Here is a 15,501-nt window from a genome sequence, read left to right as displayed (position 1 = left end):
TCCCATCAATTTCCCCTGGTCCAATCATGCACCGAGCGATTAACACTGTTAAATCTCTCGCCACAATCATGCCCTGTCCAAGCGTTCGATCTCAGAAGCATCACTCGATCAGTACTCACCCCTCACTGTGTTGAACGGGAAGACAGATAAGGCCCTTCCAGACCGAATCAAATATTTTGTGCTGAGATGATAGCTCTGTCATTTTGTGTACCTTCACACATGCGATGGCTCTAAAGATGCCTTCAGCCTGATGGTTCATGTAACTAATATACTATTATTACCACCCGAACCTGACATGCCTATAATAGACACTGCCCAAGGCCAGAGAGAGAGAGAGAGAGAGAGAGAGAGAGATTTTTGTTTGGTAGCGAGGCGTTTCTTGAGAACTGTGCTAGCTATCACGCGGTGTGACTTGACCTGCTCAACACCTTCACATTCATCTCGACATATCATTGCGTACTACCAGTGTCTATCTAGCCCCAACAAAGTGTATCACCTCTTTTTTGGTTCAGTGAGCCAGACAATTGTTATTAGATATAAGGCTGATTGATACAACTCACTCCACAAGTGTCCGATCTCTCTGATCCAACTAATTGACTTATGTTGTAGCGCAGGAAGAGTTCCACTGGTGCTGTTTCCTCGTCCTCAAAGCTCCACAGTTGGGAATATTGTAGAAACAAACATTCTCCATTAAATGAGGCTTGAATGATCCCTCCGTGCTGTTCGCCCATGTGAGAGAGAACTAAAAACTAGATACACGTAGAGATAGGGGGTCAGGAGATGTTCAAATGAGCATCATACTCATTATAGCTCTTACTTCATGACGAGTGAGACACTGGTCTGCATGCTTTGCGGGGACGTGTGCGATAGTCTCTATAATCGCGTGTGGCATAGGTGAGCTTTTAGCACTATCATCTAGGAGAGTCATCCGCCAGTGTAGACCAAATGCGTTCTCATAGGTCCGAGGGTCGTTTTTCTTTTTCTCGATGCTAGTTCAGATTTGGATAATTGTTAAGGCTAAAGAAGAACCCTAAGTATTTACCATTGAATCCTGAGAGATCCAAGCCCTAAAAGACAAAAGCGTGCTCATATTTCCTATAGGTAGATCGAAAGAGTATTAGTATTACTCCTATTCTATAAGCTTATATCACTCAGCTCTATCTATTCTATTAACAGACGTATTTGATACGTCGCCTTGGGGTTGAGTTGAGAGATCCTACACAAAACAACAGAATCATATACGATCTACTCCGTACACATATCTGAATTCCATGCTATAAATAGGAAGAATTACCGATGTAGGTAGTTCCAGCCCTGGAGGCCGGCTTATCGCGCTTACATCAGCGTGGACGTTCTGCTTGCAGCCACGAGATTCCATTTCGAGTGATCTACGTTATATCAGGGCATAATGCCTGCTTTCATCGCAGGCGGTTTTGGCTATTGGAGCTATTGGAGCTAATTTAGTTATAGTCACTGACTTATAGTACTGAACCCATTCATTTTCCTTTTCTTCTACTAGGCGTCCATCCTGAAACAAGGCACGGTTCCCTCCGCACCCCCAGCCAAGTGATGCGCATGTCTTTCGCTCCTTGATTTCAGACTTCTAGATCGCTCCGTCTTCTCTTTTTCATGAAGACTTGAAATCAAACGGGGATTCCTATAATCCTAGCAAGTGAAACCCTCTGAGATCAACTCAGTCTCTTCCAATCTCTTATCAGTACAGCCCCGCCGATTCTCTCTTTGTCGCTTTATCAGCTGCGCGTCGCATCCGCGTCACCCTACTATGATCCGTCGCAACTCCGACATCGAGATCCAGCTCCCGGATGCTGGTCCAGCACCTCTTTCACCCGAATCCTTGAGTGATCTCGACGTGGAGATGCTCTCGGACGAGCAGGCACTTCCCTTGAGTCTTCCACCACACATCGCGGCCCGGTTTTACCGCAAAAGCAGCAAAGTCCGCCGTTCCTCCGCAGCCTCATCTCGACGAAGCTCGGTATCCTCTTTGCACTCTCATAATTCGAACGCGTCCTCGAATGGCTCGCCAAGTGCGGATCATATCGCTCAACATCTCCGCCGCACGTCCATTTTGGAGAGCCGAAAAGCACGACTCGCTGATCGTGCATTGCATGCGGAAAAAGTGAGGCTGCGAGCCGCTTTGGCTAAAGCGGCTACAAGAAACTTACAATTTGAAGAGAGAGCGTTGGCTGCTCAACAGACTCGGGAGCGTTTGCTTGCCGACATCACCGCCAAGTGCGAGGATCAGGTCAAACGGGCCAAGAAGAAGGCCGAGGACCATCGGGAAAAGAAAGCTGCTGAGCAGGCTCGTTTGCGTCTGGAAATGGCCGAGAAGCTCGCGGAGGCAGAGAAACGGCGCACGTTATACCAGCAAACCCACCGCCGCCAGCGCACTAGCAGCTTGCCAGCGACCGAGGAAAAGAAGATGTCCCGAGAGGTCACCAAGTCGCTTACACAGGATGCGGCGGCGCGGAAGATCCAACGTGTATGGAGAACCCATAACGCGAAGATTGTTATGCAGCAGTTCCACTCGTTGAATCTGTCTGTGAGCCGAGTGCGCGACATGAACTTTGAAGAAGTTGGCGCTCTCCTTTCTAATAAAGGGCTGCTCGGTACTATGACGAAAGTCATCCGACTCTGTGGTCTGCAAGATCTGGAAGGCGGAGCGATGGGGGAGAGGGGTGCAGTACGAACATTCCTCAGCAGTTATCTCATTGTCACCCATCCAAAAGAGGTTTTGAGCAACAATGGAGACCAGGAGCAAGATCTGATTGCCAAGGCCCGGGAGCTGCTAGTAGCCTTTGAACAGGTCACGGCACTACTATCGTCAGGCTGTTGCTCTCCATCTGTGATCACTGCGGATCTCCAGACTTTGTGTGAATCACACAGTGTGTTTTTCTCTGCTTTCCATGCTTGGAAGTCCCACGACTCTTCTGTGCTGATTGAGATCATGGTTGCACAATTTGTCGAATTGGAATTGATTTGGCAGACAGTCAAAAACGATAAAGCTGGCGGTGCTGCAGAGGACTACAGGATGGGCATCCGACAGAATCAGGTTCTTTTGCTTGCTCGTCTGAAGAGACTTGCCGGACCTGATCGACACATGGAGATGATTAGAGATTCATTGAAAAAGGCCAAACGCGAGAAGAAGAGGGCTGCCTCCAAGCAAGCTATTCCCCGGTCCGCGGAGCCTGCTCCTCCAACCACAGAAGCTACGCACAGTGTCACATCGCCTCTTAGTGAGTCATTTAGTAATATCGATGCCGCAGTATTCCAAGAGCTGGACAAGCAGCGCACATCACCCCACGAGAGGTTCACCAAAATACTCACCCCTCTACCTGAAAATCGGGAGCTGGTGCATGAACTTCTCATCAACAAAGAGTTCAAAATCGAGGAAGCACCGTATACCGAGCCGCGCAGACAGATTATGAAGCAGATGTGCGACACAATGAGAAGAGGGGTGGAAGCTGGACAAGGCACTAACTGGACTGTCGCCATGGCCACAGTGATTCAAGATCGCTTGCTGCGCTCTCTCCAGCGGGGCAACTCCCTTTACGTGGTAATTAGTGAAGTCCTAGACCCAAAACTGGTTCAGGGACAGTGCGAGGCCGGCACATTCTCCTATGACAATTTCTTCGACTTCATGAACAACATCTTACCACGCCTATGTGCTCCTTATCGGGACCCTGTGGTCAAAGCGTACATTGAAGATACTTCGGGCGATGCCATCGACCGGCTGGCTCGATTGATGAGCATCATTGACCTGCTATCACTCGACCAAACGAATTTTATGATCCAGCTTGCTGCACCACAGCTCATTGAAGAAGCACCAGGTTATGAGCAGCGGGCATTCGATCGAGACGTCACAGACGGGACAGTCAGCCTGGGTAAAACTCGACGTTTTTGGCGGACTCATCGCAAGATCATCGTTGATGAGATGAAAAAGCGAGACCCGGAAGGCATTCAAGGAGAACCACGCCCACCACCAATGCGAGTCTACGCCCAGGGTCTTGCCGAGACCGTTTTAAGCAATGCGAGTGTATCCGAGGATCTAGTGCCAGAGACTCTGAACCTCGATCGCCAACGACTCGAACGGCTGCACGCCAGGGCATTCCAAATTGTAGCAACGGCTTCGATTCTATTGACAGCAAAGAACCTGCTCAAGCGAGACGCGCGGTCGCAATGGAAACCGGAAGCAGATCGGATCCTATCTTTGGACTTCAACGAGATTAGTGCCGAACGGGTACAGTCTATTCTCGAGTCGACGCACCCGATGCCACCCGCTGCGAGCGCCCAGCTTGCAGCTACGATCAAACGAGTACTCGGACCCGTGGCCACGGCATGTCTCGCAGCCGTACCCCATCTCGCAGTGGTGACTTCAGATACTTCTGCCTCAGAGGCATCGTCGACAGACTCGCCAGGAAGCACGATCTCCACATCTAGCTTCTCGGACCCGGTGGCGAAACTCATTCTCTCCCGCCTTCGCAGCCATGTACTATCACGTCTCAGCGCATCGAGTGCCTCTGAACGTGTGCGGGCTACCACTACGGCCAGTCAGAATTTAGCTGCAGCGGGTATGCCGGAGTTTGTTAACGAGGTAGGAAAATTGGTGGAAGAATTAGAGAAGGTCCGGGAGGTGGATTGGCTTTGCCACGGGGCAGTATACGAGGGATTATATGAAGAAGGCGTTCCATCACAGTGAAGGCGTTTTAGAGCGGCATATATCATGTCTTTGGTTTTGGTTCTGTCCTTTCTTTTTTTTTAATTCCATCTTTGGACTTTCGGGAGCTTTGGACTGGGGAGATTGGCAGGACAGGGTATACAACTAGTTTCTAGGGCTTTGTATGGAGTAATGAGATTTGATTTCTTTGCTATATCATATACTAGATCCATAGATCCATATACCCATAGATTCATAGATTCATAGATGTTGACCCCATTCAATTCCAATATCAAATCTCCCATATCACCTACATCCTCCCTATCTAATCAGCAAACCACACCATTAAAAATCCAACCTCAGTAACCCTCTCCGACCTCATCTTCATCCCCTCCAATTCCTTCATTCCCTCCAATATTCATCTAGAAACACAAAGCAACATGTCTCCCAAGGTCACAATAACACATTTATCCGACTTAACGCCGCCTTCCCAAGAACGAACCTGGCTCACAGCCCCGCATCCCACTCTCCCAATTGTCGCAACCTGCAGTTCAGACAAGACCATCCGAGTCTACTCCCTCACAAACTTCACTCTTCTCTCCACAATTACCGGGGGCCATAAGCGCTCCGTTCGCACAGCAGCATGGAAACCACACATGACGGGGGAGTCCGTCCTGGCGACGGGTAGTTTCGACGCAACAGTCGGCATCTGGCGGCGGTGGGATAGTTACGGACAGGAAGATAAAACTCCAGCCGATAGTTTGACAGCAACTACCAACGATACCGGTACCGACAGTCCAGACCGCGAAGAAGACGAAGAAGAATGGCGATTCGCAGTCCTGCTCGACGGCCACGACAGTGAAGTCAAGTCGGTATCATGGTCTGCATCGGGGATGCTGCTTGCGACATGCTCGCGTGACAAGTCAATTTGGATCTGGGAGGATCTTGATGACGGCGATAACAACTTCGAGACCGTTGCTGTGATGCAGGAGCACGGAGGCGATGTGAAGTGTGTTTCATGGCATCCTTCCGAAGAGTGCCTCGCCAGCGCGAGCTACGACGATACTATCCGGTTATGGCGGGAGGATCTAGATGATTGGGGCCAGGTAGCATGTATCAAAGGACATGAGGGGACAGTTTGGTTTATAGATTGGGAAGGGGAAGAATCAGAGAACTGGAACGGGCCAACCTCCGATTCCGATTCCATATCTGAGTCTGACCTGAGCGCTTTACAGGCTCAATGGCGTTCTCAGACAGCTCTCTCTGGTCCACGCCTTATATCCTGCTCGGACGACCGCACCGTCCGCGTGTGGCGGCGTCAGCCCAAGGAATCGCAGCAGAACGGGGCACTATCTTCTGCGACGACGGGAATTCCGAGTATCATCCGACCGACTGGGACGGATGAGGTTTGGGAGGAGGATGCTGTACTTCCACATGCGCATGAACTGCCTGTTTATGCTGTTGCGTGGAGTAAGCGGACTGGGCTTGTTGCTTCAACTGGTGCGGATGGACGGATTGCGCTTTATGAAGAGCAGTTTGTCACGCGAGAGCAGGAGCAGCAGGGTGATTCAGATGCTATGGACACTACGTCGGCCGATGTGCTACGGACGAAGTGGGTGCTTGTTGGTGTTCAAAATGGGGCTCATGGAATCTATGAGGTCAATCATGTTGCTTGGGCTAAGAGGGCAGATCGGGGGTCTGGAGGTGAGGAGGTGCTTGTTTCAACGGCCGATGATGGAAGTGTCAAGGTTTGGACTGTGACACGGTGATTCTCTTTTGAAATTGGCATATATTGGGTCTGAATAACTTATAGATAAAATGATTGATGTATTTAGAGGCCAGACAAAAAAACATAGAATATGTCGCCTAGGTATTTGGTATCAAAAGACAGAATTATAGAGATGATCATGCCCCATATAAACCCATAGGCAAAAACTGCTCAGAGATCATAGTATCCCCAGGCTCCATCAGGATATTGGTGCAGATACAGATTGTCGAGCCGAAGACAGATGTAGAGATGGAATTGTCAAATATTCGAAGTTCGTCGGTAGTCTACCATCGACCTAATAAGTCAAGCTAACACAAATACCAAATTGGAAATCATATTTAGAATATCAAAATTCCCGAAACACCGTGTCTGCTTTATACAGATGTTAAAAATGTTTTTTTTTTTCAAAACGAACTCAAGGTTGGCGGTTTTCGCCAATTCCCGGATGCGAGTCATCATCATCGCTAGCTTCACCGACAGCGTAATCCTCTTCCCCAACATCAGGAGAGTGAAGCTGATCAAGCTCAGATTCATCAAAATCACCAGCCTCCACATCATGGCCAGAACGCTTGTTCTGGAATCTGTTGAGAACAGATGCACCGTCCAGCGTATCCTTATTCGAGACGCCCTTGTAGCCCTTGCGAGCACGACGACTGCGCCAGATGAAAAATCCCCAGATACTCACACCGATAACCACAACGATGAGGGCAGCCTCGCCGGATTTGGTATACGCGTGTATCTTAGTCTGTTTCAGCCTCTCCTTCTCATTCTCCTGTGCGGCAGTACTATTAGCCTGCCCACCGACAGCGGTCTGAGGCAACTTCTCGCCGTCGATCCGTGAATCAGAAGGTTGGCCACCGATGCTGGCGATATCGACCTTCATGAAGCGGTCGAGCATGTCGCGGCTCTGGCGAGGGTTGTCGAATGGAACCATGTGGCTGGAGTTATAGAAGAGCACGTAGGTGAGGTTACGGGCAGATTGGTAGATGCCAGCGGGCTCGTCTTCGAAGGTCCAGTCGTGACGCGGAGCCCAGACGCCCGGGGAGGTTTCGAAGCCGGTGCCACCCTTCCATTTCATGTTATGGATCAACGTCTCTGTTCCGATGTGGTTGCAGATAAGGTCTTTGTCGCCGCTGAAGAGCAAGACGTTGACGCCCGATTCAATCAAGCCTGGGAGCAGCTGGACGGAGGGGATGGACTTCTTTGCGGTGAAGGCCATGTGGACCATACCAGCGCATTCAGTCCAGCCGGATTTCTTTGCTGGGTTGATGTTCAGGGCTTTCACGACGTCTGGCCGCTGGAGATACGGCTCAATTTGTTTCAGATCGGGGGGCCAGTTCATGCCACAAGATTTGGCCTCGTCCTTGAGACGGACATCGTACATGTTATAACATTGATGATCTTCCGTGGTGAGATCGAGGAATTGCTGCAAGACCAGCTCGCATGCGCCTACATCTAGTTTGTTCTTTGCGGCGGGGGTCTCCAGCTTCTTGAGGCAGACTTCATTGAGTGCGTTGATGTTGTGGTGGAGAGAGGTACCCGGTTTAATGAGGCCTTCCCTCTCGACGTACTTGAAGTACGAAGGGTACTGGTCTGCCGGAGAGATCCAACCGTTACCGATCAGCAAACCCTTGATAGGCCACTGTGTGCCTCCGTTCTCTGCAACGTCCTTGTTGCGATCTTGAATGGCCTTTGCAATGTATGGGATGTGCTGGCCTGCATACGATTCACCGGCGATATAGAGCTGCAACACAGTCAGAGATATCATGTGGATCGGAAATGAAGGGAACGTACGTCATCGTTCGCATACTCGGGGAATATCTCAAAGAACTTCTCTAAGAAGATAATGAAGTGAGCGGCCATCTCGTCCAACTCATGGAGATAGCTATCAGTATTCGCATAGCTGAATCCGGTACCGACGGGGTTATCGACGAAGAGCAGGTTGGCAAATTCATCCCACCTGCCCTCGTTGTACTTCAACGTATGGTCGTCCTGGAGTCGGTAGGGCCCAACTTCCATCAATGCACCATCCATGGAGCTGCATCCTGGACCACCATTTAACCAAATGACAGTGCGCTGTCGGTTCGCGATGTGACGGTTCTGGAAATGCCAGAAGAACAGGTTGCCATTCGTGTTGGGATCGACCTCGATGTGTCTAAAGTTATCTTGTTAGAAAAGGCCCAGAAGTCCGACGCAATTCAACTTTTAAGGAACTCACCCAGCATGCATCTTCAAAAAAGGGCCTTCCGGCGCCCCGGGTAACGAGTGCACATAATAATCAGCAGCGGAATTAGCTGACACCAAGGCCGGGATTAACAGTAATAATGCGGATAACACTATGGCGGCACCACCCTTTAAAGAAGAAGGGAGAGATGGTATTGAAAGCATTGTAGTAGTCTAGGGTATCGAATTCAAGATTTGGGTAGTCGAGTAGATGTCCCGGGAGGGACTCGTGGACAACGGACTAACAGATCATCGGATTCAACCGGGTTGACACGGATAGAGGTATTAAGGTAAGGGAGAAACAGTTTGAAATGACAGGGTGTCCATAGAGCAAGAAGCCCAAAGAAAATGAAATCCAAAATGTGGTCAAGGTCAGAGAGAGTCGACTGAGCAGAATGACGAAGCTCAAAGGAAGTTGGCCTGAAGGATTACTGTACGTGTAATTACAGGTGGATGAGCAAGTACTCTACTCGAACAAAGGTATTTTTGGTAATTCTTTGTATTCTATGTGCTCTATGATTCAATCCACATATCTCTTGATAGATTCAGTATCTTGAGTATCTTGAGTATCTTTCATCTTTGATCTTGAGTATCTACAGTATGTAGTAAAAGTCTCGGTCTTGTTTGAATGAATGTATTTTGGATCTCAGCTGAAACACGCCCAGCCGCTTCTTCAGCCACTTGCCGACCTTATTTTTGTTCAGTCTAGAAGTCAAGAGACTTGTCGGCATCATTCTTAATAAGATCCACCATACCCTGAAATTGTTAGCAAATTCTGTTTTTCTTGGCATGTTCATCCTTACATCGGGCATGATCGGCTTATCATTGGCATCCTTGACATAACGGAAAGGCATCTCGGTGCGCTCATGTTCATTGATGATCAATTCCGGGTAGTCGACATATTGAATGTCTTCGAGGGGTACTGGGAAAACGTTAGCGTATACACATCTATATCTCCAGTTGAACCCACCTTTCTCGTGAACAACCAAGCGAGTAACTCGCACAGCAGTATCAGTAGTCATCTGCTTAGGCCCCAATCGGCGGCCAACATATCCCTTCTTCCTCAATTCCGAGGTGCGATCTACAAAGTCAGTAGCCGAAGTGCAGGACAGTCCAATCTACATACCTCTAGGCGGGTCGTCACCTGTGCCGTTCAAAAAAAGGTCAGTTTCCAATCTATATCGCGGGGTCAATAGAAAAATTTCCATACCGAGAATACCACCGAACAAGAAGACGTCAAAGGTATCCCCATCCTCGGGACTCAACTCAACCTGAGCGGAAGGATCCAACAAGCAAACTTTATCCTTGCAGTCGGCGAAGATCTCCTCGACACTACGCTGCTCGACCTCGAGACCCTTGGTGGCGGCCAATTCTGCGGGCATCTGCAGCTCGGCGGGCACAGAGCTGAGCATAAATCTTGCCCCGCGGTCGTAGGATTCACGAGCAATGCAAGCATATTCAAGCGTGGACCATGGGCCCAGCTCTGGATCCAGATGTTCAACTACAAAGGTTGGTTGGGTCATGGTGTGAATGTATGAAGAGACGTCACGGGAAGATTTGCAGAAATGAAGTTCAGGGTTCGGTTCCACCGCCGACGAGAGGATGGATTTGTTGTGAACCAATCCTATTTCATCCAATTGAGATTGAGTCTTGGGGAAGGTCAGAATACCTTGGTTTGACTGCCGAGGGTTCAACTGTTGTTGGATATATTAATATGGGCTAATATATGACCTGACTGTATCGCCACATGTATTGATTCCCTCCTATATATTCGCGTTTTGGATCTGAATATGCAAATGTGCCGCAGGGAGTCAGCTAGAGTAAAAAAATAAGATATTTGGACTCGAATAGATAAGTACGTGTGTATACATGAATATGTAGTAGAATCTATGAGTATATCAATGTATTAAACCCGTAGTCATTCCTAAGAGCCCATCCAGTGGACATGATTGAATTCATTCTACTATTTTACTATTACTATTACTTTTACGATTAGTTTCACTATTACGAGTGCAATTTCTTTTGACTATTAGTGTCCACTACTATAATATACGATTCTACTTTCTCGTCTCTTCCCGGTCACACTTCAGCGTCTCCCCGCCTTATCTTTCCCGAATTCCCCTCCCTCAACTTCCAACTTTCTTCAACCATCTCATCATGAATCCTCACCAGCAGAACAAAGTGGACATTAATGTCAGTAGCTCAACTATACTCCGTTTCCATCTAACTAACAACCCCCCAGTCGCTGAGCCCAGAGGAGCAGCGCCTGCTGCGCCTCTATGGCAAGATGCCCACCAAGAAAGACGTCCTCCAAAACAAGCTCAAGGCAAGCCCAACATCAACCCAATCCACAATATCATTCTAACATTGAACTTCTTCCAGGAACGCAAATACTTTGATTCGGGGGATTACGCCCTCAGCAAAGCCGGCAAAGCCTCCGACGTAGGCGTCACCAACATCGGCTCCCGCCACCCAGTGCCGGAGAACATCCCGCACCTAACCTCAACCTCACCGGGTGCCAACAATTCTGCCAACAACGGTAGTGTCAGCTCTCAAGGTGGACAGCAAATTCCAGGCAGTATCAGCGGACACCCTGGCTCGGTCGGATTCCAAAGCCGTAGCCCAATCAAGGATGGAGGTAGCTTCCTACACCATGGTACCAGTGTCAGCGAGGGTGAGGCAGGCTCTCGTCTGGCCTCTGAATCAGTGCAGGGTGAACAGGAGCTGAGTGTCAGTCCCCCTGCTGCAAGAGAAGGTGTTCCTATCCGTCGGTAGGCAACGATACACTATCTTGCACCACTGGTGGCTGTGGCTGTTTTGACGAGCGCGATCGTTGCATGCATATCTTTTGAAGGGGGTCTGTGATTTCACTTTCAAAAGCCCGGCGCTATGGGAATTTCTATTCATTTTTTATTTTTTTTTTTGCTTTTTCTTTCACAATGACCTTTGTGAATTGGGGGACAGGGGTGCACTGCAGGACAGAGCAAGAGTGGAAGCAGATATTTAGTGCTTGGGCTGTGGTCATTGATATGGACAGGTGCTTTGTACTCCATAAGGAGTGACATTCATGGTCCATCGAGCACTGTTTCGCTCTTTAGTGTCTTTGTTTTCTTTTTCTCCAGTTATCGCCATTTACTATCAAACTCATCATCTGTGGCATTCAATTCTTTTTTACTCTTTTTCTTGACCACTACTCTCCTTGTCCAATATCTATCTAGTTCATACGATAAAACCCGTGTGATATAGCTTACTTGTGTTTCCATGCACCAATTTGTTCAAACGATATAATAAAAGTCGTTCTACACATTGTACATGAGTACATTCTACTGACTCTATCCTTTCTCCTATATCATACGTCGATATCCTCGTACATTACAAAGGCGTTACTACAATAATTCAAAACGTATATCTCATGTCTAGTCTAAGTAGCCTATAATTCTAAAGGCTGTATGAGTGAGCTATTCCTACGTACGATGTGGGAAAGAAGTTGTAGGAACTGAGCTTCGAAGAACGGTACATCCATAGATGGCCACTCCAAAGGCATCCCTAATATCATATCATTTTAGGTCAAATGAACCATAGATGAATGACCTGAGTCTGTATCATAAAGCAAAGCTAGAAGAAAATATGAAGATACTGCCTCTGGCTTAGATGGCAAAAGTTGCATGCATCAGTGCTCCATAAGAATACAACTGCGAAGCTCTATAACATTCGTATCAAATCAAGGAAACGAATATCTATTAAACCCCAGCGCCTGGCAAGAAATACAAGAGAAGAAAGAACTAGACATCCTATGTACAAGTAGTGGCTTCAAAGCCAGGGGACTATGGATGGAGTCAGATTCAGTCGAGGGGAAGAGGGAACTAGGAAGCTGCAAATAGGAAGATTGAGCTAGACAGCAGAGGGTATAAGTGCTGAACTGGATAAGAAGTGGTAATTCAGGGTGAATATGGAAGACGAAGAGGGAAAAAAAAGAAGAAAAAAGCAACATGTTTATCTGGTATCATCGAGTCGTGAGAAGGGATATGGCATATTGAAGGGAGTGTGGTCTACATCGAGACACAAGTCCACCAAATACACTCATATAGCAATCGAAAAGGGCATGCTTGGCGAGGAAGCAAGGAATAGCAGTGGGAGTGACGTGAAACGAAGTCCAATCGAAAGCAAGACTGTTGATGTATCGTCAGGGCGATCGGAACTATTCTGACGGACCCGCTCTACCGTAGCTGCAGGAGTCATTGGCGGAATTCCTGAACATCCGCTGACTGAGTTGTTCATTGTCCATGCTGCTGCGAGACAGGCCACTTGGTAGGATTGTGGTCGACTGGGCTCATGCAGCAATATACCACAGCGAATGAGGCAAGAGGGCCGATCAATGGCCTTTTGATTCTTGCTGCGCTGTTGTCGGAGCAATGATAAGAAAAATCAAAGAAATCGCAAGCATGTTGATTTGGCGTCATTCAGTCGGTTTTCCAGTGGCCAGCCACTCCGTTGTCCAGATCGTTGGTTTCTCCGAGCCATAGCTCGACTGCGTATAGGGAAATTGTGCAAGCAAGATTAATCCAACGCCATGGGTTACCACCGCCATTGCCTTGACTGCTCCACCATTCGCCGCTGCCACCCATTGCTTGTGATGTTGATGCGAAGTGCTGCATAAGGAGACTGGTGTAGACAGCGATGAGAATGCTGGGGGCAAAGTAGCTCAGGAAGCCCAACACTTGGCCTGCTGCGTCGGTATCATCAATGGAAGCCTCTTGGGAAAGCGCACGGGCGCCAGACTCGCGAACAGCTGGGATGATGCGCGTAGATGCATACAGCACAAGCAGGCGGTAGGCGAGCGAGATGAGGACAGAGGGCGTAACAGCGCTAAAAACAGCGGTGATGACGTTGAAGCCGGCGTGGATAATCGATGGCAACGTAGACAGTGCGTGCATCACGGTTGTGTACGACGCCATGATGATGGGAGGCAGTGGGGGAAGTCTCCGACCTGCGAGGGCGAGGGGATCTGTTCCATGGGGTGCGATGGCTGGTAGTCCGTGAAGATCTGATAGATGCAGAGCACGACGTAGGCGAAGAGGAGAGAGCTTTCGACTGGGTTACCGCGCCCACTTCCAATACCCCAGGCACACAAAATGACAGCGCATGTGACAGAGACTCCAATCAAGGCGGCATCGACGTTGGAAATTTCGGGGAATTGCAGAACACGCCAGAGGAAATAAACCGAGCTGGAGATAACCGTAGCGGACAAGACCAAGAGGCCGATCTAAGTCAAGGGTTAGTTTCTTGAACGCGACACCACAGGAGATCCAACAACAAGACATACCATCCAGCTATCGCTCCGTCCACCTCGGTTGACGAGCCAGCGGGTAATTTGCCCAGCGGCCTGAATCACCAGTAAACTGCAAAATCCCTCTGCCAGCTGGAAGACCGGGGTAGACCATCTCAAAAGTCTATCCCAGTTGCCGAGGGTCACGGTTTCTACCAGGCCATCGCGACCAAAGAGCCATTCCTGAATAGAAGAATCCTGCGCCCTCTTGCCGCTGAAAGTGCGTTCCACCCATCCTGCACTGTCGGAGTCAACTGAGAATCGATTCAGCGACCAAATCAGAAGGACCAAGATGACGGCCCATTGTAGGAAGCGGAGAACAGTAATGATGGAGGAACGGAACCACGATCGGTCAGGGGTGGTAACCTTCAACAGCGAGACCAGGAAGTAAAAGGACGCCAATGACAAGGAAAATGCCAGGCCACATGTCTTGCCGCCCACATCGAAGGCTAGTGGGATTGACGAGACGGTGATGGCGAGGAACAAGGCCGACGAAAAGACTCGAAAGAGCCACATCGAACCGCCGAAGAGGTATGCAGTGTGGAGGGAATCGAGATAGTTCGAGAGTTACTTGAATAGCAACTATGTGTTCAGTACTGGATGGGATAAGAGAAGTGAAGGGTGAGGAAAGAGACACACTGTTTTCTTTTTTCTCTCTGGAGCTTATCGCTTTTCAACTTCACGTGGGTCAGGAGAAATGTTAAGAAATGTCAGCACTGCTAGAATTGCTAGAGACACTAGAAATCCCTGAGAAAGAAAAAAGAATCAGTTAAATCTGTAGTAAACACAACAAAATAAACAAGGAAGAGGATTTTTTTCAAAAAGAAGTCTCTTAGGTGTTACTAGACTGGCGGTCGGAGCACCACTTTTTTACCTAGGCTAGATATACCAAGAGACACGACAACTTAACAGGTTCTGGACTATCGTTCATTTCTTTTATTGGAGATTGCGTTCGATCTTGACTATGTTGATATATTTCAACACTAATCCAGATAATATACAATTCGTGAATAGAGCAACTAGAAATGCATATAATAGTACAGCGTACTCCGTACCACACATATATATCCTAGTCTTTGGCTCTTTTAGCCGACAGCTATATATTTCATCTATCGAACTAGAAAGATATATAATGACCCTAAGTACCCCTTTCCAGCCCCGTTTAAGCCACTTTAAGTATCTATATTCACTACTCCGTACGTGACCTCCGGTTAATCTATGGGGTAAACATCTGATACAAGGATGGCCCAACACAAGAGCATGCCACACAAAAGATCTCACGGATATTGGAGTCGTAAGATGTGGCCAGCTAGAAAAGAGATGGCTAAGATCACCTTTCATGAATCACACCGACGGACTCATCTTATGAAAAGCTCTTGGCAGCCCTGCTGAACGATAGTAGAGTCTAAAAACGAGCAACAGCCTAGAAAACGCTACGAAGGAACGTGCGTCGATGTAGCTATTATACTAAAATACATTAATCCATATAGTAAGCATTGATACTATTCC

At 48.4% G+C, this 15,501-nt stretch overlaps 6 protein-coding genes across 6 annotated transcripts; 3 read left to right on the top strand and 3 right to left on the bottom strand.

The window, feature by feature from the left end:
* Positions 1-1,783: 1,783 nt before the first annotated feature.
* N7500_008849 (IQ calmodulin-binding motif domain protein) lies at positions 1,784-4,717 on the top strand (the record flags this gene model as incomplete). Its single annotated transcript, XM_056679993.1, has 1 exon — positions 1,784-4,717. The coding sequence occupies one exon, from the start codon at positions 1,784-1,786 to the stop codon at positions 4,715-4,717; it is 2,934 nt and encodes a 977-aa protein (XP_056530365.1).
* Positions 4,718-5,115: 398 nt separating this feature from the next.
* cia1 (iron-sulfur cluster assembly protein CIA1) lies at positions 5,116-6,444 on the top strand (the record flags this gene model as incomplete). The annotated part of the gene is made up of 1 exon (XM_056679992.1): positions 5,116-6,444. The coding sequence occupies one exon, from the start codon at positions 5,116-5,118 to the stop codon at positions 6,442-6,444; it is 1,329 nt and encodes a 442-aa protein (XP_056530364.1).
* Positions 6,445-6,858: 414 nt separating this feature from the next.
* kexA (serine-type carboxypeptidase kexA) lies at positions 6,859-8,831 on the bottom strand (the record flags this gene model as incomplete). Its single annotated transcript, XM_056679991.1, has 3 exons — positions 6,859-8,187; positions 8,238-8,598; positions 8,662-8,831. 3 exons carry the CDS (start codon positions 8,829-8,831, stop codon positions 6,859-6,861), a joined length of 1,860 nt encoding a protein of 619 aa, XP_056530363.1.
* Positions 8,832-9,371: 540 nt separating this feature from the next.
* Positions 9,372-10,189, bottom strand: N7500_008846 (SAM-dependent methyltransferase; the record flags this gene model as incomplete). The annotated part of the gene is made up of 5 exons (XM_056679990.1): positions 9,372-9,422; positions 9,470-9,588; positions 9,637-9,747; positions 9,793-9,810; positions 9,877-10,189. The coding sequence occupies 5 exons, from the start codon at positions 10,187-10,189 to the stop codon at positions 9,372-9,374; spliced, it is 612 nt and encodes a 203-aa protein (XP_056530362.1).
* Positions 10,190-10,823: 634 nt separating this feature from the next.
* On the top strand, positions 10,824-11,441 carry N7500_008845 (uncharacterized protein; the record flags this gene model as incomplete). The annotated part of the gene is made up of 2 exons (XM_056679989.1): positions 10,824-10,863; positions 10,909-11,441. 2 exons carry the CDS (start codon positions 10,824-10,826, stop codon positions 11,439-11,441), a joined length of 573 nt encoding a protein of 190 aa, XP_056530361.1.
* A 1,685-nt stretch (positions 11,442-13,126) lies between these two features.
* N7500_008844 (ICE2 family protein) lies at positions 13,127-14,508 on the bottom strand (the record flags this gene model as incomplete). The annotated part of the gene is made up of 3 exons (XM_056679988.1): positions 13,127-13,710; positions 13,767-13,929; positions 13,990-14,508. 3 exons carry the CDS (start codon positions 14,506-14,508, stop codon positions 13,127-13,129), a joined length of 1,266 nt encoding a protein of 421 aa, XP_056530360.1.
* Positions 14,509-15,501: the final 993 nt, after the last annotated feature.

This window comes from Penicillium coprophilum, assembly GCF_028826855.1.
Source record: "Penicillium coprophilum strain IBT 35676 chromosome Unknown utg000005l_segment0_segment0, whole genome shotgun sequence".
Taxonomy (NCBI): Eukaryota; Fungi; Ascomycota; class Eurotiomycetes; order Eurotiales; family Aspergillaceae; genus Penicillium; species Penicillium coprophilum.
Note: the sequence above shows the minus strand (reverse complement) of the source record. Positions and strands in the feature narration are given on the sequence as shown.